Source organism: Tupaia chinensis, unplaced genomic scaffold (genome assembly GCF_000334495.1).
Source record: "Tupaia chinensis unplaced genomic scaffold, TupChi_1.0 Scaffold000196_1, whole genome shotgun sequence".
NCBI classification, from domain to species: Eukaryota; Metazoa; Chordata; class Mammalia; order Scandentia; family Tupaiidae; genus Tupaia; species Tupaia belangeri.
In genome coordinates, this window is record NW_006159671.1 from 715,602 (window position 1) to 741,757 (window position 26,156).

General features: G+C 37.6%; 1 protein-coding gene and 1 pseudogene across 1 annotated transcript in view; one reads left to right on the plus strand and one right to left on the minus strand.

The window, feature by feature from the left end:
* Window positions 1-26,156, plus strand: part of PRMT3 (protein arginine methyltransferase 3) — a 128,605-nt gene that overhangs the window by 57,698 nt on the left and 44,751 nt on the right. Inside the window, exon 11 of the mRNA XM_006146901.3 lies at window positions 15,269-15,347. Within this exon, the coding sequence (XP_006146963.1) occupies window positions 15,269-15,347 (79 nt within the window). The remainder of the gene's footprint in view (window positions 1-15,268; window positions 15,348-26,156) is intronic.
* LOC102493220 (splicing factor 3B subunit 6 pseudogene) lies at window positions 4,619-4,990 on the minus strand (annotated as a pseudogene).

Consider the following 26,156-nt stretch of genomic DNA (forward strand, 5'->3'; position numbering starts at 1 on the left):
GCACGCACATGCACCTGGTGTGAGTTCAAGCCACTGGATCTGGGACTCGAACCGTGGTTGACTACATGGGAGTCCAGCGACATAGAGCCATTATGCCAACTGCTGATCCCACTTGTTGCATTCTTCATCTCCAAAATTTCTGTTTGGTTCCTTTCTCTACTTTTTATCTCTTGGTTGAACTTTCCTTTTGTTCATGCATAATAATCCTGGCTTGTTGAGTATCTTGATGATGGTTATTTTGAATTTTGCATCAGGTATTTTGTATACCTTTCTTTTTATAGGGTTTGCCTCTGGAGATTAATTTTCCTTCTCTGGATGGGCCATTTCCTGCTTCTTCATGCTCCTTGTAACTTTGTTTCAGTATCTGTACATCTGACAAAATAGACACCTCTTGCAGCCTATTTAGATTGGCTTTGTACAGGAAAAGACCTTCATCAAAAAGCCCAACTAGAGATTCTGGGGGCCTCTCAAACCTTTTCTGTGGCTGTGTCTTCTCTTGACTTATCTCTAGATAAGAATATAATTTTAAAAGTTAAATCACTGCTATGAGTTGGTTATTTAATAAACTATTGTTTGTCTTTTAGATAAACACATTTCTAGTTTAGGCTTGCCTTTCATTTTATATTTTCATGTTTATTTAAGGTAATTTATCTTTCTATTATGTATATTTAAAAAGGAATATTCCTTTTAAAGTATAAAACACATTTTTATGTACACACACACACACACACACACACACATTGTGAACTGATCACTACTGTCAACCAAATTACTGTGCCCATCAGTTCACCTAGCTGAGTGTGCGTTGGGAGTGGCAGGGATAAGAACAACTAAAATCTACTCTCTCAGCCAGTTTCTAGTATGCAGTGCAGTGTTACAGTTCTCATGCTGTGCATTTTTATTCTATTTATTTATTTGCATTGCCAGAAGGGAATGTGCTTGCCAGAGAAAGAGACAGAGAGGGAAGAAAGCATCCCCGAATGGGCGTGGCCATCCCACAATCCCTTCTCCGCTTCTTTATCCTGTAGGGATTCTGTGCTGGTTCCAATTAAAGTTCTTGATCAGAAAGAAACAGAGGGCAGGAGGCAGACAGTGGCTCAGTGGGTCTCCACATGGGAAGGTTCACAGCTCAAGTTCGGGGACCTTCCTGAGCACACTGGTCACATCCTCGCCCATGACCCGGCTTACTGAAGCTCGGGGTGAGTCATGCCATCAAGATCCCTTGGCATCAAGTGCTCCCTTCATTCTGTGTCTCTGTTTCTCTCCTGGAAGGGAGGGAGGCTTTTAGAGAAGGAAAAAGGAACAGTAAACACCCTGGGGCCTGATCTATTCTTTGTACTTACGAAATTACCTGTAATGTATCTAGATCAGTTTTGCTAAGAGTTTGGCAAATTTTAATTTCTCTCTTTCATACATTTATTTCCTATGATATTTCTTTATGATTTTATCTTTATCATTCCTTCTCTTTTAGTTTTATTTGCAGCTTTTTTCCTACCTTCTTGAGATGAAAAGTTAGATCACTGATTTTCAACTTTTCGTTATCTCATACTTGAATTTTAGGCTAATATTTCTAATTACTGATTTAGCTGGTATCCCACATTCAAGTGCATTTTAAAAATAATTCTAGGTATTACTCTTTTTTTTTTTTTGAGGTATTCTCTTTATACACCTTAAAGAGAAAAACCCAATGATCATGTTTTAGAATTAATCTGCTATTTAAAAAGAAAAAACTCCCAGAATTAAGGGTGCCTAGGTGCTCTAAGGGACCCTTTCATTACAGAACCGTTAACTCAGAATACATATTTTACATTTTTAAAAGACTTTGTTGATTTCTCAAGCATTTGGAAAGCCTCAGGCAATCTCCTTTACCAAAACAAAGCAAAAAATAAAACTTTTCTCTGCAGACTGCATGTTAGAGTCTGACCGGTAGACAGGCTGTCGGGGGTTGACACCTGTGCCCCAGGAGGAGAGGCGGGGAGAAGCTGCTGGCTGAGACAGAAACATGTCTGTTCTGGAGAAAGTGTCTCCAATCTCCCCATTTAGATTCATAGTACTCCTTTTCATTAATATCAAGGGAAGGACTCACAAAAATCATCTGACTTAGGGGAAAATGAATTGCTGTGATAGAGGATCATCAGGAACAGCCAATAATTGATTTTAGACCCCCAACTATTAAAGATATTAGTGTAGTCAGAATAGACTGTAGAACAGCCATGGGTGATACGTTTAAAGAATTAATGGATACATCACAAAGATCAACCATCCTTGAGATGTTAGAAATGAACAGGTGCATTTATTTTTGCAAAGGAATTTCAAGAAATGAAAAATATATTTGTTGGAATCAAAAGATAATTCACTATTTAAACATGCATACCTTAGGCACAGCTATTGCAAAGATTTGTGAACTGTAGCGTAACTATGAAAATGTATTATTCAATTCACCACAGTGAGATAAGCAGATAGAAATGATGAAGGATAGGTTATGAGAGACCTAAGATAAAATGAAGAAAGTTTAGCAAAGCCGCTGAACATAAACTCAGCCTTCAAAATCTATTTCCGAATATGAGCAATAGCAGAAAGAGAAATGTTCAGATCACAAAGATTACTTCTTTACAAATATAAGACTTCCAGAGGAATTTATGAAACTATACCAAGGAAATTTTTCATTGAATCTTAAGGTATCTTCAACTGTATGATGCATCACCAAGAAAGAAAAAAGATAGTAAACAGTGTTTTGTCTATTGGACTTATTTAAACATAGATTTTCCCATTATATACAGGCTGAGCATCTCTAATCCAAAACTTGAAATGTTCCAAAATCCAAAACCTTCTATGTGCCCACAGATTACACAAGTGGAAAATTCCACTGACCTGGTTTGAAGAGATCAGTCAGATTCTCTATTGCTGCAGTACAATAATATTGCATAAAATTACCTCAGGCTCTGTGTATCAGGTGTACATGGAATCTAAACGAATCCCGTGTTTAGACTTAGACATCATCCCCAAGCCGTAATATTTATGTGTATGCAAATATCTGAAATCTGGAATGCTAGTCCCAAGCATTTTCTTCTTTAAATTATTTTATTTTACTTATTATTATTACTATTATTATAACTTTGCTATAGGGCATGTGCACTTGCCAGACAGAGAGGGAATATTTGAAAGCAAGCTGCCAGGTCCAGGACTTGAACCGAGGCAGCCATGTGGGAGTCTTGCTGGCCTCCACTTGCTGGCCCCCTTAACTTATACTTTAAATTCTTCCCTTTTTTCCTTGTCTCTTGTCTCTTTTTAACAAACCCCAGTAGTCCCCAACATAATATCTGAATTGCAGATATTCACGTATTGTAATAAAAAACAGAAAATGTGAAATAATTGTTGATTTGGATCTTATTTTCTGATACCACAAGACATTTTCTGGTGATTTTATTCTGCCTGAACTTAGAATCAAATAATCTTGATTTTTTTTTTTTTTCATTAGAAAATAGTTCATTCATGGGAAAGCAGTGTATAAAGAAGACCATCTGGGTTCCTAGTGGACAGATGTAACTAAATTTTCTTAACATTCAAAGACATTAGGAGGGCCTGCCCCTTGGCCCCTTTGTTAAGGAAGCCGGATCCCACATGGATGATCTCAGTTCAGATTTCAGACCTGCCAGCTTGAAAACACCCTGGGCATGTGTTTGTGCCCCAGATTCTGACGGGATGGGGAAGTGGAGGAGTGGGGTATACCTCCACTTGGGTGGTCTTATTTTTCACTTTCTTGCTTCTCTGTAGCAAGTGCGCTCACCCTGTGGCAATAAAAAAAGAATTTACACTGTTTCGTTTTGTTTCTTTTTAATTTGCTAGAGGGTATGCTCAATCAGCTTATTTGTTTCAGCTTTTGTGTTTTTCAATATGGGAGAGATTGCTTCTTTTTCCGTTGTGTATGATTTGCTTGTTTTTTTTTTGTTTGTTTGTTTGGCTTTTAATTTGCTAGAGAACATGTGCAATCACTAGAGAGGGGAGAGAAAGGGAAAGCGAGAAAGCGCCCTCCGTAGGAGATGGCCACACCGCAATCCCTCCTCCATTTTTCCGTTCCTGATCTTCAACATGCAGGCACATTCATCCTTGTGTGTTTTTCAGGGTACCAGGTCTGAAATGTGAACCTCATGCTTGTGAGATCTTAACACCATGCCACTGGCTGGCCCTAGTTGTTTGCTTCAATTATTCAAAAAAATTAATATGATTTTTATTCCTTCTTCTTTTCTCTCACTTAGTAGATAGATAATTATTTTCTTTTTAACTTTTGGTTTCTTTTGAAAATACTGGATGCATATTTATTTATGTTTTCACTTTTATGCTTATGCAGAAGTTAGCATATTCTATAGCCTGCTTAGAATTTTCACTCAAAATTTATCTTGGAAATGCCTTACAGAGATATTTCTCTTTATTTTTTTAATAAAAAGCTACCAGTTTATTAACATATTATGTTCTACTATGTATCAAAGTTTCAAATAGGACATTTTAAATCTCAAATAAGAAATCACAATATTCTGTATTAATTAAAAAGGAAAAAGAAAGGAGATGGTGAAGGCGATCATTCTTGGGTTTTAGACCAAAATGAAAATGTGGAAAATGTTTATTTTGGTGGATCTGTGTTGATGCCATATTTTTCCTTAAACCTCAGCTGTTCCTCCTCCTCTGTGTCCATCTTCTGAAACGCCTTGTTGGCATTATAGTACAAAACCACAAGGTATCTGTTACAAACATTGGCTGCTTGACAGGGAACCACACGCATTCTTGCCATCAAAGATATCTTCATACACCAAATAAGCTGTTGCTCTAGTTTCAGACGAGTTCCCCACTCTGATCTGATGAATAGGTCCGTATTTCCCAAATATATCGACATCTCTTCAGCTGTGATTTCATGTGGCAGATTTCTTATATATAAAACCCGATTTACTTCAGGTGGAAGTCGCATGTTCACCCTCTTGGTCGCTTGCATCGCCATCTTGGTGGGTCGATGAGGTTACTGATATTTCTCATTTCTTTTTATGACCATAAGATACTCCATCGTATATAGATAAGTATAATATACAGAATTAACGTTTGTTTGAATTCTTTTTTTGAATATCTTGGTGAGCAGAGTTTCTGAGTTTTAATGTAGTCAAACTTATTTGTCTGTTTTTAGTACTTTTTTTTTTTTTTTTCAAAGAACATGAAAATACTCAGTACGAAGTTTGTACTTTTCCCTTTTACATGTGGGCCTTTAATCCACTCAGACAATTGTGGGAATAAAAATGGTGGTCATCCTTCCATGTGGCAGTTCAGATAAAGATGTGCATTTTAAACGTGTGCATCCTTTACTCCTGGAATTCTGCTTTTAAGAAATTTATCTTGGTCACATATAAGCAGTGAACAAAGATGCCTGTGCGTGTTTTCCATCTTTTCCTCATACATTCTATGGCAGAGAAATGCAAAGGGCCCAGGTGTTCTGTATTGCTCAATGTTACCAGTCAAGTGTGTGAGAGTATATTATAATGTCCTAGTTGGTGTAGAGCTGTCCTTAAGGAAAGTATCTTATCCAAAAGGATAGTGAATAATTATTTTCAAAACTCTCATGTGACTTGGGACCAGCAGTTAGCGTAATGGCTATGTCGCTGGACTCCCATGTAGTCGATTGAGGTTCGAGTCCCGGGCCCAGTGGCTTAAACTCACGCTGGGCGAGTGTGCATGCGTGCCCAAGATCCCGAAAGGAGGATGGAGGAGAAGGGATTGCGGCGTGGACATCCCCCCTGGGGGGTGATTTCTCACTTTCTGTCTCTATGTCTCTGTCTGGCGAGCGCATGCACCCTATAGCAAAAACCTCTCAAAAAAAAAAAAAAGATAGAAAAGAAAAAGAAAAAAAAACTCTCATGTAACTTCATTTTTACATTTGTGATAAATTAAGTACTTAGCATTAAAATATTCTAAAATGAAAGGGTCATGTGATAGACTGTGGAATCATTGAAAAAAAATCTTGCAATTCAAGTTTTCAGTATCCCAGACTCATAAATATAACAATGAAATAAATAAGGTTATAATACATCGTGTACTAGCTAAGTTTGATGCATTTTTTGGCAGAAACTCTGTAGGTTAGAAAAGAGTATTTATCCAATTACTTTTTGGATACCTTGGGAACAGTGGTTCTTGCTGGATGAGAGGAAGATTTTGTAACCCGGGGGATATTTGGGCTGTGGACAATGTCTGGAAATATTTTAGACTGTTACAACTTGGAATGGGGAAGGGAAAAGAAAGTCATGCATCTGTTGGGTAGATGTCAGGAATTCTACCAAACATCCCACAATAGACAGAACAGCACCTATGATAAGGTGTTATCTGACCCAAAATGTCAGAATGCCAAGGTTGAGAAACCCGGCTAAAGAATTCTTACTTCTGTACATTGATAATAATTCATTCTTTAATTTAAGTTGTGTTATAAATGCTACCTGTCCTATTCTGGAGCATCAAGGAAGATTTTCCAGAAGAAATGACATCATGACAGTGTATTTTGTTACATGGGATATATAATAGAAGCTCCCCTCACCCCAGCCTGCATTCACCAAATGAGTTATATTCTACATTCTTTTTATATAGCACACTGCAAAGTTCCCATGGTTCCATGGGCACTAAAGCCACCTTCAGTATGCTGCCACTGCCACACGCCTCTGTTGGGTTACATGTCACCAAGAGCTTAATGGGTCTGCTTACTTGTGTATTTATGTTCAGTAAAAGGTGAACATAAACAATTAAGCACGATAATACAAAAGATACAAGGGGACTTCAGGAAGTTCATGAAAAGTGTAATTGAAGCATGAGTTTATTTTAGTGCAAAAAATGTTCGAAATCCCTATTTTTTTAATACCATTTTCTAATGAGCATTTCTGTGTACTTTTTGACCCCCCCCCCACCCACTTGGATAGTTGAAGTCATGGAGCATTTTTGTATTGAAAAACACATAATGACTTTTCTGACGAATAGTTGTTTTTTGTTTGTTTGTTTGTTTGTGTTTTTTTGGCCTCTCCCCCCCGCCCCCGTGAAAACAAAATGGATAGCTTTAGAAAAACTCAGGAAGTGGGATCCCTTTAAATAATGCCGGGGAATGAAGAGGATGAATAAAGCACCTGTGCAGGACTCGGAGTCGAAGAGTGGAGGAACGGATGAAGGGAGTCAGGATGTTTCCCACTTGGCAAGTCCACTTAGATTTCCTTAGTGTTTTAAAGTAACCATAACCAGAAGATATCTATGAACTATAATTGTAGTTTATGCAGGGAAGATGGTGAAGACACCAGCCAGTGGAGATGTCTCCAAAGTATATCTGGCAAACAAATCTACATTTATGTGTTTTTTACTTAAAACTATTAAGTTGCCAAAAAAGTCATGACACATTTTCTATGTTTTTCTATGCAAAAATGCATCATAACTTTCCTGACAACCCAGTATATTGTTTTCCATTAACAACTAACTGCCAGTCTCATTCACGTTGGATAAAATTCTGCCAACAGTACATCTTAGAGGGTTATAAAGTAATATTGGAAAAAATGTTATCAGATATTGATTATGATTTAGAGGCATACTATTTAGAACTTGAAATTATGCTTTGTAGTCTTATGTGTCTGTTGCAATTAACTTTTCATCAGCTATTCTCCAGATTAACTCCTCTTGCCCCACTTTTTTGTTCTAATAGTTAAATTTTGGTTTGAGAACATATCATTAATTTAGCTTTTTGAACTCAGAAAAACATAAGAAAAGTACCTTATACTAAAGGTGCTACAGGTTTCTTTTATCACTAATGTAGCTGTTCTATGAAGATATCATGAGCAGGCATTTGAAAAACAATGTTCCCAATTCATTGAATAATGTTAATACTCCAGTCCCCAATGTAACTCCATATGTTCCTTCATAGTAATTAATTTTTGAATCGAAAATGCAATATTTAATTTTAAAAAGTAAATGTCACTTTTGAAAGAACAATGTCCCATGAGCATCATGGGAGAAAATATTAGGTATAATTCTCCATCCAGATGGCACCCCTACAGGTGAGGCAGCAGCCTGTGAAATTACAGTCTGAATTACACTGCAGATGAACAGGGCATTTGGAGCAAAGCCTCTGATACCAGTAATGAATGGCTTGGTTCAGAACCAAGGACAGTTCCCAGGAACTTTCTGTCACATAGGGAACCTATAGTAGAAAGAAGTTCAGGAAAGTGGTAAGTTAAGAGAGAGGACAGTGGCCGTTAGCAACACTTATATGAATTTCTAATCTAATAATATTTTAATGGATTATTAATTACCTTGCAAGTGACATATGTGAGTTCTACATATATATTAGTATGTACAGTGATTTTCCAAGCTAGTATTTTCATAATGGAGGTGACCAAGAACTAGTTACCAACCATACTATCACTCTGAAATATTCTGAACCACATGCCTGTTGTAAATTCTAATTTGGTTTAATATATCTATGGGAAATTTTTCATTTTGGAACACTGGGTTCTTAATTACTCATGTATTAGGTCATCAGGAAAGTCATGACATATTTTTCTATGTTTTTCTATGCAACAATGCATCATGACTTTCCCGACAACCCAATAGTATAATAAAAGCTTATTTTCAATCAAGGAAGTCAATTTTAGAAGCAACATAGTATAGTGATTCAGAATTTGGCCTTTGTAGTTAGACTAAAGTTCAAAAGGCTATCTCATTTTTGTATGACTATGAGTTTTTTGTTTGTTTGTTTGGATTTTGCCATATCCTGTCTCCTCCCTTCTTCTGGGATTTTGGACACACACACACACACACACACACACACACACACACTTGCCCAGTGGGATTTTCAAACCACAGCTGGCCATGCAGGAGTCCGCCTTCACTACCATGCCACCTGGTGGCCCACTGTGAGCTCTCTTTTAGGTCCTAACTTATTTAAATAAGTTTAAGCCTTAATTATCTCATTAGCCAAATGGAAATAATAAAACATACATTGGGAAAATGAGCTAATCCTTACAAAGGCATTAAAGTGAATTTTAGTTATTACCAGTACTATTTGACAGTTTTTGTTTTAAAAATATGTAATTTTTTTGTTTTCTGTTTTATTGCCTGAGGATGTGTGTGCTTGCCAGACACACAGAGAGAACTCCTCAATGTGGCATGGTCACACCACAATCCTTTTCCCTCCATTCCTCCTTCCTATCAGGATTGTGGGGATGCCCGCATGCCCCAGTGTAGTTTTTAAGCTGCTTGTGCCAGGATTCAAACCACATGACTGGCCATGTGAGCTTTGGCTCCTTTGAGCATTGTGGTATGGAGCTAGCCCAAGATATAATTTTAAAATAACTGATTCTAAGTAGTACTAGAAAAATAACAAAATGCAGGCATTGTTTCATTTGCACAAATACACAGTAACTCTAATCATTTAAAAATTACCTGTTGAGTTTCTACCATATACCAGGCACTTTTCCAGCCCTCAGGATTATTGCTTCAGATAACACAGACAAAGTTCCTGCTCTCCTTGAAGCATGTATTTTAGTAAAGAGACAAAATAAACTCAGAAGTAAATAGTGTCTTAATTCAGAAATGTGATGAAGTGCAAAGTAGAAAAGTGGAACTCGAAGCAAAAAGCAGAGGCTGTTTTACACAGAGGTATTTTTGATGAGGAAGTGAAGATATCTGAACACTAGGTGAAATGAATGAAATTGTCTATCATCACTGAGTCTTAAATAATAGCATCTCTCCTAATTATGAGGAAATGTGGAATCTAACCTTATTTTGAAGGAATGCTTTTCCATTTATTCGCTAGTTCCATTGTTCTTAAGGTTTAGAGACTGCTCGGATAGAATAGAAGCCTCATCAGATACTTAGGCAAGTATCTGGTGATGAAAATTTATTATAAAAAATAGAGAAGAGGATTTCTTTTTTAAAAAAAGAGATCTTTGCCATAGAGCACATGCATTTGCCGGAGATACAGAGGGAGACAGAGACAGAAAGCAAGAAATCACCTGCCAGGGGTAGGGGGGCCGAGAATGGCCAGAGACAGACAGAAAGCAAGAAATCCCCGCTGGGGGATGGCCACCCTACAATCCCTTCTCCATTCTCCTCTCAGAACTTCGGGCACATGCACACAGGCGCCCTGCCTGAATTTTAAGCCGCTGGGTCTGGGACTTGAACTGTGGTCGACTGTGGGAGTTCAGTGACATAACCATTATGCCATCTCTAGTCCCAAAAAGGGTATTTTTTTAAAATGGTATACTAGCGAAGAGAGAAAAACAGATTAAAAATTAGAAAAAGATGAAAGAAGAAAGACTCACTTTAGCCTCCTGCTTCTATTTATTTTAATCCCAATTGTACCTAATAGTAAAGGGCTGACTCTGTATGGTAACTCTGCCAAACCCAAGTGTCGTATCATTGTGGTCTTCCATGGGCTTTATTTGTCCACTGTGTGTCAGCCACTGGGCTAAGTTCTTCACGTGAGTAAACAAAAGCAAACGTGGGATGTATGGTAGGGTGTTTCTGCTGCCAGGGATGATTTTCTTCTCTCTCTTGTTTGTATTCCCTCTCACCATTGAGTTTTATAGTGGTGGGAATTGAATCTTGAGCCCAGTGTTTTGTCAGGGGAGTTAAAGATGGTCCAGGTTTCTCTCTCCAGCTTTATGACTTAAATCACCTCACCCCACTCTCTCAGTCTGTTCTCTGTGGCGTAATAACTGAACACCACAGGTCAGATCATGTGTAAAGAGAACGGAGGTTTATTTGGCTCACAGTTTTGGAGGCCCAAGGTCAAGGGGCCACATCTGATGAGGATCTTGTTGGTGGGGACTCTGGATGGTCCTGAGCAGCACACGGCATGTGGTGGCATATAGTGACACATGGTGAGAGGCAGGACCCATGTTCCTGTTACATGTCTCCTTATCCCTTCTCCTTGTAAACCCTGTAGGACTCATCACTGGGGCCCACCTTGGTGGCTGTGTCTATTCCTAATCTCCCAAAGGCCCAAGTTTTTTTCAACACCACAGTTGGGTTAAGTGTATACCCTCTTGGGGCCAGCAGATGGCATGGTGGTTAAGGCACTGGACTCCCAAGTGGCTGACTATGGGTCAGGTCCCAGACCTGGCAGTATGCTTTCTCAAATTTTGCTCTCTCTCTCTCTTTCTCTCTGTCACTCTCTGGTGAGTGCACATGCTCTCTAGCAAATGTAAAAAAATAATAATGATAAATAAGATAATTCTTTTAAAAATGTTTATACCTTCTTAATCCCATCATAACCAAAATTCAGTGGATTAATTTGGGGGTGCAGGTTCAAACCATAGCACTCTGTAAAGTGGGTATCTCTTTTTTTCTTAAAGAGTTCTTTTCATTTAACTTTATTTTAATTTGAGCAGAGAGGGACAGAGAGAGAGAGAGTGGAAAATGAGAAAGCAAGCCACCTGGCCCAGGACTTGAACCTCAGTCAACCATGTGTCCTTAACCACCATGCCACTTGCTGGCTCCAAGGTGGGTATCTCTTATGTTTAAACAGTTAGAACCTTAGGAAAATTAGGCTGTTTAATTCGGAATTATCCCTAATATTGTCCAGTCATGATTCTGGTTTTTAGTAAAGGTTTCTGTAATGGGGTAAGGAAGTGCTTATTGATGTTTATTATTTCAGATGGAACCAGTCATATGGTGAGTCTCAACTATAAATACCAAAACTCATAGGAGTAACTAAAATGGATTTTTTTTTGTCCTGGTGGGGGGGGGCAGATTTTGTTAATATCCTTATGAGAAGAAGAACCTCAGAATTGGAACCGGCACTGATTTGGCCAATTTGAACAAAGTATTTTGATCAGACTAACATTCTCATTTTAAAGAAATTTTGAGTGGCTTTATAATTTTTCTCAAGCACACACATAAGCACATTATTGGGTAACCTAAAAAAATAAACGACACAAGAAAATGTATTCTGATAGACTCCAAAAAACCCCAGAACATAATAAAAATTAGAATTCTGATTAGCCCCTTACAAATATAATTGGCCCTTTGTATCCATGGGTAATGAAGGACTCCCCATCTCCATGTTCAGCATCTGCGGACATTGGAGGCTGTCTGCTGCAGCTTCTGTGCCTCTGGGCCTATACAGAATGAGAGGACTATGCAGCATGGATTTTGGGGTCCAAGGGAGGGGATTCTGGACCCATCCCTCACGGATTACCATATACGACTGTATGTTTTAGAAATAACAATTTATTTGACTAAGGTTAGTCGTTTCAAACTCTTTATACATGTTATATGTTTAATCTTCACAGTAATTCTATGAAATAGAACACCTATTATTACATCTGTCACTTTACAGATGAGGAAACCTATTATTACATCTGTCACTTTACAGATGAGGAAACTGAAGCATAATTATGTTAACTTGCCCAAGTTCCCATAGGAAAAGGGGTTCATCTTTTTTTTTTTTTTTTTTTTTGCAAGTTTTCTTACACAGGACTCCGCGACTGCCCAACCAGACAGACAGAGACAGAAAGCGGGAAATCACCCCCCAGGGAGGATGGCCACGCTGCAATCCCTTCACCTCCTTTCTCCTCTCAGGATCTTGGGCACGCACGCGTGCCCGCCGTGAGTTTTAAGTCACCAGGTGCAGGACTCGAACTGCAGTCGACTACATGGGAGTCCAGCAACATAGCCATTATGCTAATTGCTGGTCCCTGGGGTTTCAACTCAGGAGTCCACTCGCTTAACCACTGTGCTATTGTTATTGACCACATTTTAAATATGATATAATTTAATCTCTGATGAGTAACTAATAAAAACTTTATCCTGGGACTAGCAGATGGCACAATGGTTATGTTGTTGGACTCCCATGTAGTCGACCGCTGTTCGAGTCCCAGACCTGGTGACTTAAAACTCACTCTGGGAGCGTGTGCATGCCCAAGGTCCTGATAGGAGAATGGAGGAGAAGGGATTGTGGCATGGTCATTCCCCCTGGGGGGTGATTTCTCTCTTTCTGTCTCTGTCTCTCCAGTGAGCACATGTGCCCTATAGCAAAAACTATTTGGAAAAAAAAACACACACACAAAAAAAAACCTATTTTAGAGCCAGCAGGCGGCATGGTGGTTAATTGCTAGACTCTCACACTGCTGTCTGGTTCGAGTCCCAGACCCAGCAGCTTGGGAATCACACTGCTCGTGTGTGTATGTGTGTGTGTGTGTGTGTGTGTGTGCGTGTGTGCCCAAAATCCCAAGAGGAGAATGAAGAAGAAAGGATTGTGATGTGACAATCCCTCTGGGGGAGATTTCTCTGTTTCCCTCTCTCTGGCAAGCACATGTGCCCTCTTAAAAAACAAAAACAAAAACAAACAAAAAGCACAATGAATGAGGATGCTGCCAGACAAGTTATTTTTAATGATTGATTCAAGAGATTTTTGTTTTTTTGGTTTAATTGTAATGCATAGAAGCGAGATCGACTTTGAGAATATGAATACACAATGCTTAGATTTAGCTGATTTTACTATAGGACGCATGCATTCACCTGTGGGAGGAGGGCTTGTGAGAAATCACACACACCCCCCCCGCCCTCGAGGGAATGGCCACACCACCGTCCCTTCTCCATTCTCAGGATTTCAGGCATACACACACACGCGCACACACACACGTGCTTGGAGTATTTTCCAAGCCTCTGAGTCCAGGACTTGAACCACATCGTAGGACATGTGAGATCTAGTATCTTAACCTGCATGCCACCTGCTGGTTCATAGCTAACTGATTTTAAAGAGTAATACTAGAGAACAGTTTGACACAGTGCCACGCTAATAACAGACTTTTTCTTTTGTCCTTAGCCAAGTAAGATTTCACTATAGAGAGTACTTAATTCATACCATATTTTTTATTATAACTTTTAAAGTACTGGAATCTTACAAATAGGAACCCTAATAGATTATCACGTTTTGCTAACTAATCTTTTCCATAAGGCAAATGGATGTACCCTCTTATAATAATTTCTTGGCATAATTTATAATTCACTTAAATCAATGGATGAATGCCTATTTGTAAGCATTTTTATATGTAGAGTTGCATGAATTATATTAGAATGGTAAAGATTTCTTCATTGAATTCCACAAGCCTCTTGTTTGAATACACATATCACATTAATGGGGTAATAACTTTAAGAGTTTGGGACTAGCAGTTGGCCTAATGGCTATGTTGCTGGACTCCCATGTAGTCGGCTGCAGTTCGAGTTCTAGACCTGGTGGCTTAAACTGACGCCTGGCACATGTGCTTGTGTGCCCAAGATCCTGAGAGGAGAATGGAGGAGAAGGGATTGCAGAGTGGCCATTCCCCTGGGGGGTGGGGTGATTTCTCACTTTCTGTCTCTGGCAGCTCACGTGCCCTATAGCAAAAACCTCTCCAAAAAAAAAAAAAAGAAAAGGAAAAGAAAAGAAAAAAGAGTTTAACATATTACTGATGTATTCTAGCCAGAAAAACAAAACAATTTCCATCAAATCCTTAATTTTCCTTATGTGAGCACATTAATAAAGAAGCTTCATCTTTAATATGTAACAGTTATTTTCTTATCAATGAATTGGTGTGTTTGGTAGAGTAAGAAATGCCAGTGTAGTGTTGCTAGCTGCAATTTAATTAGGAATTAGTTCCTTTATGAGTGATTCAAGCATGAGAGCTGTGTTTTCTACAAATTAAAATTTGCTGCTAATCTCTTATGAAGATTATCCATCTTGGGTTTGCAGATTTTTTCTTTTTTTGTTCATGTTGCTAAAGGCTGTTCGTAGTTATCCCATCAGACGGTTCTTTATGCACGTAACAAATGGGTGGATGGGAATGGTTTTGATTTAGAAAGCCGAGATTAAGGTCTCTGTCTCTCTCCAGCCAGCGCACATGCCCTATGGTAAAAACCTAAAAAATAAAAGGTAAGGGTAGAACTGACATTGGTTCTCGCAAGTGATACTTAATAATGTCCTCAAAGTTCACAGGTAGTGATTCCAGCAATGTAGGCAGCCTAAGCAGAGCTGTGAAGTGCTTCCTTTACGTTAAAATGCTCTCATATACACAAGTATGTGCTTGCTCATGAGTAAAAAAAAAAAAAAAAAAACTTGAATAATAATTTCAGACTGCAGAATGTTGTATGGCAAAGACAAAAATATAATTATTTAATGATGCAGAAATTAGCCCAAATATTTGATCTGCTTATCCTCATAAGAAGATAAGACATTGTACTTCTCTGAAATCTTATTTTGTCTTTTTCTTTTTTTTTCCAGGGCTATTTTCTTCTTTTCGAGTCTATGTTAGATTCTGTCCTTTATGCAAAGAACAAGTACTTGGCTAAAGGAGGATCAGGTGAGTATAAAATTCTGGTTTTAATAATCTAATTTTAGTTTGGCAGAACCAAATGAACCTTTGGATTTCAAATAAACTATGCATGACTGAGAACGTTCCCAATAGAGATGAAAGATGTTTCCATTAGAAAAAGCTTTAAGACATTCGTTTACTATATTGTTGAGAGGACATTATGTATAATGTGCAGGACTTGAAGTTCATGTATTCTCCGGAACACTTTTTACAGAAGAGTTTTTTGTTTTGAAATATATATAAAAACCTAAAGAGTAGGTTTTGGAGACTTCTTGATATTTGAATCAAAATCTAACAAATTCTTAAATAAAAACTAACTAATTATTTTGTGTGTTTTTTTTTTTTTCTTCATGCCATTTAGTTCCCTTTTTTCCCATTAGTGTATATTATACCGGGGTCCAGCAGGTGGCATGATAGTTAAAGGCACTGGACTCTCACATGATCAACCACGGTTTGAGTCCCCAACCTGGTAGCTTGCTTTCTCACTTTCCCTCTCTCTCATTGTCTCTCTCTGGTCAAATTTTAAGAAATAATAATAATAAATGAAGTTAAATAAAATAATTATTTTTTAAATAAGTATATCTTAACCTAAGTTGGAGATTATTTATTTTGATGGAGAATTTTCCATGACTTCATTAAATTTATAAAACTTGCTTCTCTGTGATTTATGAGAACATTTAAAGCTGTGACTGTTTGGTTTCTGTTGTTATAGTTTTTTCAAGTGCAGTGCAGCCAGTCAGTATGTAAGTGGCTCCCAATAAATTTGGAAGGCTTTCTTTTCATGTCTCTGGAAAATAGTTAATCATATGAACTCTGCACATTCAGAAGGAGATTGTTTTTGTGGAACGCTGCCACAAAAGGCTGTGAACAACTGTACACAAGCAAGGTGTCTTTAGGGCAGGGGTTACGTTTTGTTTTCTTTGGCCATTCATTGAGCTCCATAACTTCTGGAAGGTTGATACGTCATCATACATGTTTATTGAACTGAATCATTCAAACTAAATTGAACGTCATTTGTCCCCCTTCAGTCACCTCTCCGTGCACCTTCCTGCTCTCCAAGCTTCAGGATCAACAGATGGTTTCCAGGGTCAGAGTTCATTGATGATACCGTTACATAGAAGTGCACGGACAGGGCAGACATCGGATCTAATGATGTGAGCACTTGGCCATAGTCATGCCTCCTGCCATCCACGTTCTATGGAATCACTCTGGCAATTATGATATAGTTAGGAATCAGTATGGCCAAAACATAAAGTGTAGAGCATTCTCCCAAACAATAGCATTTTATAATAGCATTTAAGCGGATTCATTGCCTTTCCCACACTGTGCCGATTTTATCACTGTCTTTTCTGCAGCCACTTCAAGATATGTTCCTGATATCTGCCATGAACCTGGTCAGAATTTTTATTTATAATTTACCCTATCACAGTTGGCTATATATTTCTGTAATTACAATGGCTTCATTTTTTTTAACGACTACTACAGTTAGCGACTACAAAATAATAATTATCTACTATTTGTTGGTTATCTACTAGTTTTCAAACCATGTCCTCTACCTTTATTTATTAGCAGCCCTTACTACAGCCCTTTGAGGTTTTAGAAACTCTCTCATAAAGGGTCCTGGATGACACGATTACATGCACAAGTCTTGATTTTTAGTTTTTAAACTCAAATCTATTTGACTCTTATATTAACATCCTCTTCACTAAGCCTTGTTGTTTCTCTTCTGGAGTGCATTTTTGAGAATCTCATTTTTGCCTTGAAATTCCAGGGAAGATTCAGATAACTGATTTCATACTTCCCTGAATGGTGTTCATTGATCTTACTGAAGACCTGACAGCAACTTAATACATTTAAATTGAATTCTCAGTGAAATTCATTAAGAACCTACAGCAGTGTGAACAGTGGCTGGGCTATTTCCCATTCTCAGAAGGATGAAGGGGAGGCTCCTAATTTTGTCTTAGTGCCGTGTTTGTGTAAAGCTGTTATTAGAGTTAAGATCATCTAGACGCATACTGAAGAGAGATTTAACTGCTTACACTGTGCTGTTGAGTATATTTGTTAATAAAATCTAAAGACAAGAAAGAAAAGTCAAAAAAGTAAAATGAGATGGTTTAGCCTATTTCGTGTACTTAGTAGGCCTTGATGACTAGCCCCAGTCATGCAGATGCTCGTTTTACTGCAAAGCCAAGATTTTCTTTATGTTTTTCTAAAGGAATGCTTTCGAAGCAATTAGTGGTACAGATTGAGTATCCCTTATCCAAAATGCCTGGGACCAGAAGTGTTTTGGATTTCAGATTTTTTTTTACTTGGATTTTGAAATATTTGCATATACATAATGAGATATTTTGGGGATGTGACCCAAGTCTAAGCATGAAATTCATGTGTATTTCATAGTCCTCTTAGCACATAGCTGGAACATAATTTTATACAAATATCTTTGTATTGCAATTTTTTTTTAGTTGGTTTTGTTTTTTTTGATATGTGCATATGGTGGTTTAGACAGGGTGTCACTGAGCTGTGATTGTCCTGCTTCAATCTCCTGAGCATACAGCACCATGCCAGCCCCTTAAATTGGTCCAGAAATTGAAGTGGGGCACCCCAGTATGCCTCCAGCCTGCCAAGCCGCATTTGGCACTCCAGGCCATGCTGCTGTGATTGGGCCTATGGCATTTTGGGTGTAACCCCTCATGTGGGGTCAGGTGTGTAATTTTTCACGTACAAAGTCATGTTGGTGCTCAGAATCTTGTATACTTCAAGCATTTTAGATTTTGGATTTTTAGATTAGGGAAGTATAGCCCATACAAAAATTCTAGGGGCACATGTAGTGGTGCATGCTTCTTGGAGGCTGAGGCTACATGAAAGGCCATGATTCAGTTCTGGGCTCAACCTAAACAGGCTGGGCATGTTACCAAGTCCCTATGGTCCTAGCTGACTGGGAAGCTGGGACAGGAGGGTTCCGACATGATGAGACCCTGCCAAAATCAGTTAGTCTGTCTCTTTGGCTGTCATGACTAAGTAAATCAACTCAAAAACATTTTTAGAAAGTGATTACATTATAAAGTAGTGGGACTATTAAAGGCCCATATAATATACACAAGGAGACCATGATATGCTCTTCCATGAATTTAGGATCTTTTTCTCTCTCATTTTATATATATAATGATAGGGTGTTGAGGTTTTATAAAACACAGTCACCTAATAACTTGGGTGTTCATTCTTCTTGTTATCACTAAAGCAATTGTATAGTATTAATCGTTTAATATTATTCTCATAAAAATAATTTTATAAACTTAATAAGCATAGTTCAGATTTACTAAGCTCTAATTCTGTGTCAGGAATTGTAATCTTTTACATTCAGCCAACAAAGGGATGAGGAAAAAAACAAATTTATATTTTAGGATAATATGGAATATAAATTTTGTTTTTGTTGTTGTTCTTGTTTTTTTTTACTATAGTTTGCATATGCTTGCCAGAGAGATAGAGAGATGTAGGAAGAGAAAGAAAGTGAGAAAATCATCCCCCAGGGGGAATGGCCACATCGGCACAATCCCTTCTCTTCCACTCTCCCCTCAGGATCTTAGGCACACATGGCTACACACCTGGCATGATTTTCAAGCTGCTGAGTCTGGTACTCAAACCATTCAGTCAGCCATGTGGGGTCCAGCACTTAACCTCCACACAAAATATAAATGTTTTATATCCTAACAACATCAAATACTGCATCTCACAGAAATTAGAAAGGGAATGCAAAAGGCAAGTTGGAAGGTCTTTGTACTTTAATTGTTCTACCTCTAAGAACAGAAATTTATGGAATATCATTTGAAGCTGACATAACAGTTAAAAGAATTTTAAGTGCATTAGTACTGCAAAGCTAACATTATAATGATACTCTTGGTTAAAATTGAATGATGACGTTTGTGAAGATAAATCCTATATATTTCTTGACCTTGGTGCTGATTACATGACTGTTTTTATCAAAGCACAGTAAACTGTAAATCAAAAAGGATGTTTTGCTCCATGTATATTATACATCAATCTAAGTGACTTAAAAATAAAGTGGCAGTTCCCTTCTTGTCCGAGTCAGATGAATTACGACATGATTCGGTTACTGACTTTTCCGAAAAGTAGATTAAAACTGTGTACTAATTCTGTGCCCATCTCAATTAAAGTAATAGCTGGATGTTGAAAGGGAGGGAAGAGGAGGAATAGGAAATACACTAATTTTACCATTACTCATGGTGGTCGGAGTTTAGTCAATAGTCAAAACAAGATTTGGATGGTCAGTATAATAACATTATTTCAAAATTTACCACGGGTACTAAGGTAAGAAAAAAATTTAAAGGAGCTAAAACACACTCTCTTTGATTCAAACCGAGAGACATTAGGGAATTAACTGATAAGTGATTATAAGGGGTTAGCAGGTGGTGTGTGGATAAGGCACTGAACTCCCACATGGCTGATCACAGTTTGAATCCCAGACCCGGCAGCTCAAAAATCATGCTGGGTACATGTGCCAAATATCCTGAGAGGGAATGGAGAAGAAGGAATTTTAGTGTGGTCATTCTCTCGGGGGCAGGGGGGAGGTGATTCTTACTTTCTCTCTCTCTCTGCCTCTCATGAATACACATGCACTATGACAAAAAAAAAAAATTAAAAAAAGGAAAGTGATTACAAATAATCAAAAATGTTAGTCCCTCATAGAGTAACAAAATAACATCAAAATAAGCAAGACTTATATATAGACAGCTTTACTTACTACTGAAGAATACAGGAACAAGATTTATATAAATGGAAATACATACCATGTTCTTGGATAGAGAGACTATCATTGCAATGCCAGTTTTATCAAATATAAAATGGAATGCAATCCAGAAATAATGACAGTTATTGAATATAGATGATAAATACACGAGAAATAGCTATACATTTTCCTATTTTTTTTATTTGAAAATTTTAGTAGAATAGTTTCAAAGATGTAATATTGGGTCATTGGGAAAGTCATGACACATTTTCACATAGAAAAACATGGAAACATATTTCATGACTTTCCCGATAACCTGGTATAATCCCCACAAATTAGTTTAGTTTTTTAATTATATAGGCTAAAATTTATATGGAAAAGTAAACCAATAGGAATGGCAAGAAAAACTCTGAAATAAAGGGATGCTGGGTTTGGGGAAGCATCGCAGGAAAACTAGTGCTACCAACTATTAGAACACATTTTAAAGCTTTAATCATTAAAACAGTATGTTGTGGGTTGTTTAACAGAAAGATGAGTCAAAGAGAATGAAAAATCCTGATATAGACATGATATACATGACATGGCATCTTACATGAGGAAATGATTTACTATAGCAAATTAGGTTTAGCCAATTGTATATTTTTTTAAACTAAAGTTTAATCCACAAAATAAATTGTACACTCTACGTTTCAAAGGAGTCAAAGATTAAATGCAAAGAAAAAGTCAAGTGGTAAAAATAGTAGAATGAAATATACGTTTATAAACTTAGACAAAAAGATACTTACTAAATAAAGAACTAAATTCAGAAATTCTAGAAGGATTGATAAATTTGATTATATATTTGTATAAGTTTCTGAATAGCAGAGTAAGTCTTGTGACTGTTAGCAAAGTCACAAGAGAAACAACAGTCTGAAAAGTATTTTCAATTCTTGTCACCAATAAAAACAGTATCTTGGGGACCAGCAGTTGGCATAATGGCTATATCGCTGGACTCCCATGTAGTTGACTGTGGTTTGAGTCCCTGACCCAATGGCTTAAACTCACACCAAGCGCTTGTGCGTGCATGCCCAAGATCCCGAGAGGAGAAGGGATTGCGGTGTGGCCATCCCCCATAAGGGGTGATTTCTTGCTTTCTGTCTCCAGTTCAAGTCCTGGACCCAGTGGCTTGAACTCATGCTGGGCTCGTGTATGTGCGTGCCCCAGATCTTGAGAGGAGAATGGAGGAGAAGGGATTGTGGTGTCCATCCCCCTCTGGGGGGGTGATTTCTCGCTTTCTGTCTGTCTTCCTGGCAAGCACACACTCCCTATAGCAAAAACCTCTCCAAAAATAAATAAATAAATAAATATATACATATGTATGTATGTGTGTATATGTGTATGTGTATATATACATACACATCCACACAAAATAAATAAATAAATAAATAAAAAGAAATCTAAATCTCCCCAGACTATTAAACAGAAAAAATAATTTATTAAAAAGATAGGGTAGGTTATACAATTTCTGTGAGAACTAGAAAAACAGGCTAAAAGGTTATACATTCAGAAACAATGCTCCAAATTACCTTGTTAGACTGATTTAGATTGATACCACTCCCCTAACGCTGGGCACTGGCTAGCAGACTCCATTGCTGACCTTGGCCGCAGTGGCCGTGGCTGCCTCTGAAAGGTACACGTAGCTTTAGGTGCATATCATTAGTGGCACCTCTGTTGTGCATCCATGCCAAACCTGCAGGGAAGAAGAGAAAGCTCATTTACTCTCTGGTTTCTGTGGAAAGCAGGCTCTGTCTTGTAAGACACACACTGTCCCGTGAGTTCAGAGGAGGCAGCCACATAATGTACCAGACAGGCTGGGTGCTGATGGTCCTGCCACTTTCCCAGATTCTGATTAGAATTAACCTTGCAAAACCTGAATTGTGTTCCTAAGAAACTGCCTCTGTTTATAAATTCCAGATTTGTAAATGTACTTTTCTTGCTGTTTCTTTTTCCAAATGGAAAACTGAGCCCTCCCTCCTTTCTTGGTTACTTTTCTTCTTGGTGTTTCTTTTTGCCCTGTCATCTCATTTCTTTTTCTTTTGTTTGAAAAGCATAAAATGTGACATCGTGTATAGTAGAAAGTATATGGATTTCGCAGTTAGATCTTAAGTTGAATCTCTGCATCATCAGCTGACTAGTTATCTTGTTGACTGATGAAGACCAGTAGTTTGGACAAGTTACTTTACTGACGGATCTTTAGTTGCTTTACCTATAAAATGAAGATTATGGTCCAGATTTTTAAAAATAATTATTTATTTAATTTTACTTATTATCATCTTTTTTTTGTTTGTTTTAATTTGCTGTAGGGCACATGTGCTCATGAGAGAGAAAGAGTGAGCAAGAGAGAGAAAGTGAGGGGACCAGCAGTTAATGTAATAGCTATGTCGCTGGACTCCCATGTCGTTGACTGTGGTTTGAGTCCCGGACCGGTGGCTTTAACTCAAGCCAGGTGCATGTGCGTGCATGCCCAGGATCCCGAGAGGAGAATGGAGGAGAGGGGATTGTGGCGTGGCCATCCCCCCTGGGGAGTGATTTCTCGCTTCCTGTCTCTCTGTCTCTCTCTGGCGAGTGCATAGACCCTATAGCAAAAACCTCTCCAAAAAAAAAAAAAAGAGAGAGAGAATAATAATAACCATGGGGGAGTTCAACACCTTCACCCCCCATGCCCCCTGCTTGCCCCTGTAATCGAGATTTTTTTTTTAAGTACTCAGCGACATTTTATTTATTTTTTCTGATCTTAATTTTGTTCTAGACTTGTACAGTTTTAATATTTAATATAATATTAATATTTAATATTTTTCCAATTTAAATTTTGTTCTAGACCTGTAAGGTTTTTTTCGTTTTTTTTTTATTTCATTTTCTTCCATACATTCAATCAAATTATTATTTGTCTTACAGTATGGATATTTAAACAGGTGAACATTTCTCCCTAGTACTGTTGATAAAACTACAAAATATCTTCAACAGATAATACCACACCTCTTTGTACCATTAATGCTTTGACTCCCTGTCCCTCCCCCAAATGTCCTTTCTCAGACCCTCCTCTTTCACACATACTATATCTGGTATTTACATCTATATCCTTTAAACAATTAGTTTCAGTCATAGAGTGCAGACACTTGGTATATATTAAGTGGGGACAAACAGTGCCTCTCCTTCATGGCTTGCTTCACTCAGCAGTAAGTCTTCCATATTCATCCACTTCCTTTCAAAAGCCAGGGTTTTGTTGTTTTTTTATGGATGAATAGTATTCCGTTGAGTATATGTGCCACAGTTTTTCTAAACATTCATCAGTTCATGGGCATTTGGGTTGTTTCCATGACTTAGCAATCATGAAAAGTGCCACAATAAACATCAATGTGCAAGCACTTTTCCGATTACGTATTCTTCTGTCCTTTGGGTAGATAGCCCCTGTAATTGAATTTTAAAAAATCATTCAAAAGTCTAAATGAGGGGCCAGGTGATAGCACAATAGACTGTAACTAGATCTCTGTGGGGAAGCTTCTGGGTTTACACCCCAAGACCTCCCTGATCACACTGAGTGCACACACTTAGGGCTCTGTGAGGGGTGCTTCTCTTCCTCTCCCTCTCCCTCAATAAATAAACTTGAGTGTGGGGGGTGGCAGGTGGCATGGTGGTTGGGGTGCTGGATTCCCACATGGTAACTACATCTCTTCCAGGTTGTGTGGTGCATAGACATTCTAGTTTCTTAATACTGTTCATAAAGTTCTTCCATTTTAGATTATTACAAACCTCAGTGCATTTTTCAAATGTCATCATCCTTTATCTCAGTGTTGACAAACTGGCCCATGTGTGAAATCCAGCCTGCTGCCTGTTTTCCTGTTTTTGTAAATAAAGTTTAATTGGAACACCACCACATCTGTTTATTTATCAGTTGCCTAGGGCTGTGCTGTGCTTCAGTGGCCCAGCAGAGTTGGGACAGAGGCCATATGACTCATAAAACTGAAAATATTTACTGTCTGATCTTACAGAAAAAGCTCGCTGATCTCTGGCTTTACAACAAGCAATTTGATGTTAGTAGTGCTAGTAATACAACTAGAAAATAAAGGTACTGTTTCCATAAGGAAATATTACTAAGAGTAATAAACTAGCTTTGAAGCACTATTGACAAAAATACCAAGCTATAATATCATTTAATTTTTTTAAGTGTTGAAGCATATTTTCCAAGCTAATTATATTTCATATAGGTACTGAAAATCAAGGATTTTGTACTTGTTAGGATTTAAAAATGAAATTATTTTTTATTTTTCAGTTGGTAAGATCTATGAGTAAGTATTTGTAATCAGTGTTATAGGTCAGTTTGGTTCTGTATCCATCTCCTTACAGCTGGCTAAAATTTTGGCTCACTTGCCAGAATTCTGACTAACCCTCTACTTTCACATTCTGACACATTTGTCATTTGGTATTTGTCAGATAGAAGCTATAATTGAATAATTATTCCTTCTTGTAGGTGAAATTAACAAAGCGCTGATTGGACAAAAGCACCCTCTTAACAGACCATTTATAAATTCATGGCTTTGACATCTGTGTCCTTCTCGATTCACTGCCCAGAATTCATTTGTCACTAGAACAGCTCACATAGTGAATAGATAAAGATGCGAAATCCTTTATCCCTTAAAAATGCCTGGCAAACTTTTGGACACTAAAGGATAGGACTGAGATGAATAAAGAGACAGTTCCACGTAAACAGTAGTATCACTACTTGTATATAAATAACCACAGTTTTAGGTTTAAACAAAAGATAGTAAGTCAAAGTAAATGCTCTTTCATGATGTACGTGAACAAAATGGAGAAAAGTTGAGTGGCACAGTAGTCAGTGACAGTGAAGTGTTTGATATACCTGTAAGGAACACTCTGTGGAGCCACTAAATGAGCAGGTATCTGGGGAGTCAGCCAAACTACTGCTTTAATTGTTAATGCATATAATAAGAATATATTTTAAAATGAAGTAATAGTAATACATATTTGGAAATTGAACACTTTTTTTTTCTATCATTAACTTCTAAGTAGTGACTTGGCCCACTGAAACTTAGCTAGGCTACCAAGTACAATACACTTTGAAAAGTTATGTACTTAAAAAAAAAAAAAAAAGTAGAGAATGATGCTACTGCACTATCATTCAACAAAAGTATAATAATAATTGTGAAAAAGAGATTTAAAGATGGGGAAGTAAACAGTGAATTGTGGAAGTACTATAGGAAACCTTAAAGCACTATGAACCAGTGTTGGTGGCTGATAATTATTGAAAGGTCAGGAGAATGCTCAATCGGAAAAGGGCTTGTACATCTATGTTTAGATGAATGGATTGAAAAAATATGGTGCATATACTCCATGGAATACTATTCAGGCATAAAAAAAAATCAATGAGATCCTGGCATCTAGTTGAAAGTGGACAGATAAGGAAGAATTACTGCTGAGTGATGTAAGTCAGGCTATGAAAGAGAGACAATGTATGTCTACCCTTAACATATACTGACTATCCACATTCGACGGTAGAGACTGGAAGACTGGAGGACATAAAAGCATTGAAAATTGTTATGGACACTGGGGACAAAGTAGAAGGAGAGTGGGAGAGGGGAAGAGTGTAGTGAAGGAAATTTGGGAGAAAAAATAGGTAAGACATTTGTGGGATGCAGAAGTGGTTTATTACCTGTTGATGACGTGTATAGTATTCTCAACTGGACTGGTTGGGGGGTGTATATCATGCTGGGTAAATTCTCTTTACTATCTAAATGATGTATATTGATTCAATGTGTAAATAATAAAAAAAAAGTCAGTACATTTTAAATTTCACTATTAATAGATATATCTATTTTAGGATGATTTAATTATATCATCTTGTTTTAAAATTTTTAAAAATTATTTTGTTTAATTTTATTTATTTATTTTAATTTGACCACAGAGGGACAGAATGAAAGAGAGACAGAGATGGGGAAAGTGAGGAAGCAGGTCCAGGACTTGAACCACGGTTGGCCATGTGAGAATCCAGTGCCCTT